This window comes from Phaseolus vulgaris, chromosome 3, assembly GCF_000499845.2.
Source record: "Phaseolus vulgaris cultivar G19833 chromosome 3, P. vulgaris v2.0, whole genome shotgun sequence".
Taxonomy (NCBI): Eukaryota; Viridiplantae; Streptophyta; class Magnoliopsida; order Fabales; family Fabaceae; genus Phaseolus; species Phaseolus vulgaris.
In genome coordinates, this window is record NC_023757.2 from 13103742 (window position 1) to 13108772 (window position 5031).

The window sequence follows — 5031 nt, forward strand, 5'->3', positions numbered from 1 at the left end:
GAAGCATGTGATGACGATGCTCCTTTATTTGTTCCACCGGATGACAACTCACTCCATCTTTCTTTGCTTTCGCTACCAAACAAAACTTAACCCACGCCCTGCCCTCCAAGTAATTCTTAAAATAATTACACTTTTTAGACGTTTAAGAACTCTTTAATATTTTTACCTTACAAATCATTTAGGAGAGAAAACATTATTTAAAATCAATCAATAATATATATATATATATACACACTTAGTCATATTTATAATCAGTCTCTACAATGATTTCACCCAAAAAAAAAGATAATTGGATAAAAACATAAAAGTTATAATAAATTTTACTTTTAATTAGTTAACCAAAGTTAAAATGTAATATAATATGAAAACAAAACCGTGAACTTTTTGCTTTGTGAAAGAGAAAAAATACGTACAACTCCACTTTTACTTGTCGAACAGTTCTTTCCACTGCAAAAAAAAAAAGCCAAACATAAGTAAAATTAAAACTACAAAAGGAGAAGGACGAGGAGAAAGTAGAAAAGTGAAAGATTGTTTAGTTTGGTTGTAGTTTGTGTTTCTCTATTATTGTCCTGTGTTGTAAATCTGTTTTCTAATTAACAAGCAAAAACAAACACAAGGAGATCTATAGTGTAGAGGTTCACACTCCATTATAAGCAGAAGCAGCACCTTACCCCCTCTCTCTGTCCCGGTCTTCCATCTGAGGTCCGTATAGGCAAAATGAGACCATGCAAGTGTAATCTTCTCTCTTTCCTCACTCTTCTTGTCACATTCCTTTTTGCTTTCGTCCACTGTGAAGACCCTTATCGGTACCTTACTTGGAAGGTCACCTATGGTGACATCTACCCTCTTGGTGTTAAGCAACAGGTACTTTCTAACTGCCATGCTCTTCTGAGAAAGAAAATTTTCCTAGCTTTATGCTCAGCACTTTTTGGGTTAGCGTTTGTTGAAGATGTTTGGGTTCAATGTGGTTCTTGGTTCCAATTTTGCAGGGGATCTTGATTAATGGCCAGTTTCCGGGGCCCCAAATAGACGCTGTTACAAATGACAACTTGATTATCAATGTCTATAACTACCTCAGAGAGCCATTCCTCATTTCTTGGTACATTCTTGCATCTTAGTCCTATCCGCATTATTCTGCTTTTGTTCCTGAAGTTCTGTCCTGAAAGCATGCCTTTTATAAAAGTTGTATAATTTCAGTCCAGATTTAAAATAAGAACTATTAGAAGTTCCTACCTTTTTTATCCACCAAATTACGTTTTTCGTTCCTTAACTTTTCTGATAGATCGGGTGAACTTATTCGGTTATTGCTTCCCCGGAAAAAGAAATTCAGAGCCCACATAATTTGGTATATTTGATTTATCAAGTTAGTGTGGTAATTAAACGAAATCTATTAATTTGCCTCAGTACTTGAAAAAGAGGGGAAATCTTGCAATATACGGGGAGCATGCAAACTTGTAAACTTTTTTTGTCTTTGTCAATGCTATCCTTTTGGCCTCTTTTCTGTAAACGCCACTTTCAAACAAACAGCTAATTGGAGGTTAGATTCCCTTTTTAATGATGCTTTATGGTGTCCTATATTACTGAACGCGTGAATTATGGCTTCATGAGTGGCTGCACTTGCATAAAAGAATTCATCATTACAATATTCTATTTGAGCATCTTGCAATTGACTGACTATAAATATCCTTGTTATTAAAATAGTATATTTGAGCAGTTGGCAACTTAGGATGGTCACCTAGCACATTCTAGATGTCTTAACTACAACTCTGTCATATATTGGCGTGGTTGAGTCTTTATAAGACTCCATAAAGAGTGCCCATCAAACTTAATAAAGTAAGTCACAACCGTGGGTTGCTAAACTAGACATCTCCAGGACCATGCTACATGAGATGGTAAAAGGTCAACACTATTTTTTAGTGTCCCTAATTTGAATATGATCCCACACACTAATCTTTTATTTGATTTGAAAAAAATGGATCATAAACCTTCTTTTATTACTTGACCGGTCTCCACATCTTACCTTATAACTTATAAAACTGGTTTATAAAATGAGTTTGCATATAAATGTGTGATTTCCAAAATTAAGAGCTCGATAATTAAATTATTAGTAACATTATAATGCACGAACTTTTTCAAGGTTCAACTCAAGATGGAATTAAATTCCTACGTTTAGGGATATTAAATCATATTTCATGAACAAATGTATATGCTAACTTTTCAGAACTGATGTTATTTCCTAGGTTGTTTTCCAACGTCCAATCAATACCAATGGTTATTAAAAACACAGAAATGATGGAGTGTATTTATTTAGCAGGTAGAAACAATTGTCGTTTGTCAGAATTTGATGATCTTAAAATGTTTTTTGCAGGAATGGCTTACAACACAGGAGAAACTCTTGGCAGGATGGAGTGGCGGGCACAAACTGCCCAATTCCACCTGGGAGGAACCTCACATATGCTATTCAGGTAAAAGACCAGATTGGTAGTTATTTCTACTTCCCATCTCTTGGAATGCACAAAGCTGCTGGAGCATTTGGTGGCATCAGAATTTGGAGCCGCCCTCTCATTCCTGTCCCTTTTCCTCCTCCTGCTGGGGACTTTACCATACTTGCTGGAGATTGGTTCAAGCTAGACCACCGAGTAAACCCCTTGCATTCATTTCTATTTATCCTCTCTTCAAATCCTCCGCTCATCATTCCATGTATACTTACTCTTTGTTATTGTAGAGACTGAGACGAGTACTGGAGAATGGTCATAATCTCCCCTTCCCTGATGGCCTTCTTATCAACGGACGCGGTTGGAATGGAAACACATTCACTGTTGATCAAGGTGGGTAGCCAAATAACTTGTGATTCTCCATTTAAGGCTTTGCTGAACTTTCTTGCGTTCTGCTACCATTATTAATTTTCAAATGCACTCCTTTAATTACATTCAATGCCTTATCTGCAGGTAAGACGTATAGATTCAGGATATCTAATGTGGGGCTCACAACATCAATCAACTTTAGAATCCAGGGGCACAGTTTGAAACTTGTGGAGGTAGAAGGATCTCATACCCTCCAAAACTCCTACTCTTCCCTTGACATCCATCTTGGACAGTCCTATTCCGTGCTGGTCACAGCTGATCAACCTGTCAAGGATTACTACATAGTTGTCTCTACAAGATTTACCAGACGGATACTCACAACAACTTCCATTCTTCATTACAGCTATTCACGCATTGGGGTATCTGGCCCAGTTCCTCCAGGGCCTACCCTTGATATTACATCATCAGTGTATCAGGCTAGAACTATCCGGTATTCTTTTGGTTGCATGTTGCTATTCTGTTATTTAAATTTGTAATGATTGGAGTACATATTATTATACGTTGAGCTAATGTACAATTTGGTCCTTGAAGTGGTGACTTGTGTTGCCTTGGTGCTTGAAAGTGTGCATTTTTATGAATTGGACTCTACAAGTGTCAACTGTGAGCAAATTTTGCCCATACTAATTTGTATGTATATGCTCTTCAGGGACCAAATCTAACCAAGTTTCCACTTTACAGGACCAAATTATACATTAACTATTGCATGCATCTTTTAGGATTATACCTATAATATATCAGCCAATAACTTGGTATTCTGCTTTGATGATCCCAAACCAGGTGGAACTTGACAGCTAGTGGGCCTAGACCAAACCCTCAGGGATCTTACCACTATGGATTGATCCAACCAAGCCGGACCATCATGCTCGCAAACTCTGCTCCTTACATCAATGGCAAGCAGAGGTATGCTGTGAATGGTGTCTCATACGTTGCACCAGACACCCCATTGAAACTAGCCGACTACTTCAATATTCAAGGAGTTTTCTACGTTGGAAGCATTCCTACCAATCCTAGCGGTGGCAACAATGGCTACCTCCAAACCTCTGTCATGGGGGCTAATTTCCACGAATTCGTGGAGATTGTGTTCCAAAATTGGGAGGATTCTGTGCAGTCATGGCATATTGATGGCTATTCCTTCTTTGTTGTAGGGTATGTCTAATAACTATTTACTACTTAACTAACCGATCTGCATTGCATTCATGTAACTAGAGTGTAACAACTAACATGTGATGATTTTGTGAGATGAATAGGTTTGGCAGCGGACAGTGGACACAAGACAGTAGAGTACACTACAATCTGAGAGACACAATTGCTAGATGCACCGTTCAGGTGTATCCAAAGTCTTGGACTGCAATCTACATGGCACTAGACAACGTGGGAATGTGGAACATAAGATCTGAGAATTGGGAAAGGCAATACTTGGGACAACAATTTTATCTGAGGGTGTATACACCTTCCGGGTCATGGAGAGACGAATATCCTGTCCCAAAGAATGCAGTTCTTTGTGGCAGGGCAAGCGGTCGTCGCACAAGGCCTTTCTAGTTTCATAATTTCATTTTTTTAGGTGGTAGCTACATGCATTGCAATCGCACCATGTCACGAGAGGGTGACATATTTACTACGAGTATTTCAATTTTTAATTTTTTTGAGATGGTGAGCTATCTGCTGCATGTGTAGTAGTAGTAGTAAGTATGAACTTCCAAGTGCCATCATTTTCACGTATTCATCAATAAATTAATGCTGAAAAAGAAAGAGCCAGCATTTTTGGAAGTACGTGAACCAAAAGTATGGCCACCCGTGACTCTGCGCAGAATAGAACTGTCTTCAACGTGCTGGTGGAGCCGTGACTCAGTATGCGTTTTCTTTTATATTTTGGTACAAAGCAAAAAAGCTATGCATGAGACGGCGTACGCATGTCTCACAAAATAAATAAAATATATTAACATCCTTGTGTAAAACCCTAATAATAATTGAGATTATAATAAAAAAAAAACATTTTCTTTTAGAATGATTGAAACAGAAAATGTTTTTCAATTATTTTCTACTCATCCTTATATTAAAAAATGTTATAGCATAATTGTATTTTATCTTTCATGATTAATATTTTCTTAGGTTGAGTTTGGATTGGAAAATGGAAAGGATGATAATGGAGTTGTTAGATTGTTTGGAC

At 37.5% G+C, this 5031-nt stretch overlaps 1 protein-coding gene across 1 annotated transcript; it reads left to right on the forward strand.

The window, feature by feature from the left end:
• The first annotated feature begins 386 nt into the window (after positions 1-386).
• LOC137806714 (L-ascorbate oxidase homolog) lies at positions 387-4631 on the forward strand. The gene is made up of 7 exons (XM_068606964.1): positions 387-864; positions 990-1099; positions 2369-2639; positions 2726-2828; positions 2949-3294; positions 3642-4010; positions 4112-4631. The coding sequence occupies exons 1-7, from the start codon at positions 718-720 to the stop codon at positions 4401-4403; spliced, it is 1638 nt and encodes a 545-aa protein (XP_068463065.1). The 5' UTR covers positions 387-717; the 3' UTR covers positions 4404-4631.
• Positions 4632-5031: the final 400 nt, after the last annotated feature.

What these genes read in the sequence shown, in the direction of transcription:
- LOC137806714 (XM_068606964.1), top strand. Translation starts at nt 718, where the DNA reads ATGAGACCATGCAAGTGTAATCTTCTCTCTTTCCTCACTCTTCTTGTC. An exon ending in CTCTTGGTGTTAAGCAACAG is followed by an intron (nt 865 to 989) that starts GTACTTTCTAAC and finishes CCAATTTTGCAG; the next exon opens with GGGATCTTGATTAATGGCCA. An exon ending in TATTCCTTCTTTGTTGTAGG is followed by an intron (nt 4,011 to 4,111) that starts GTATGTCTAATA and finishes TGAGATGAATAG; the next exon opens with GTTTGGCAGCGGACAGTGGA.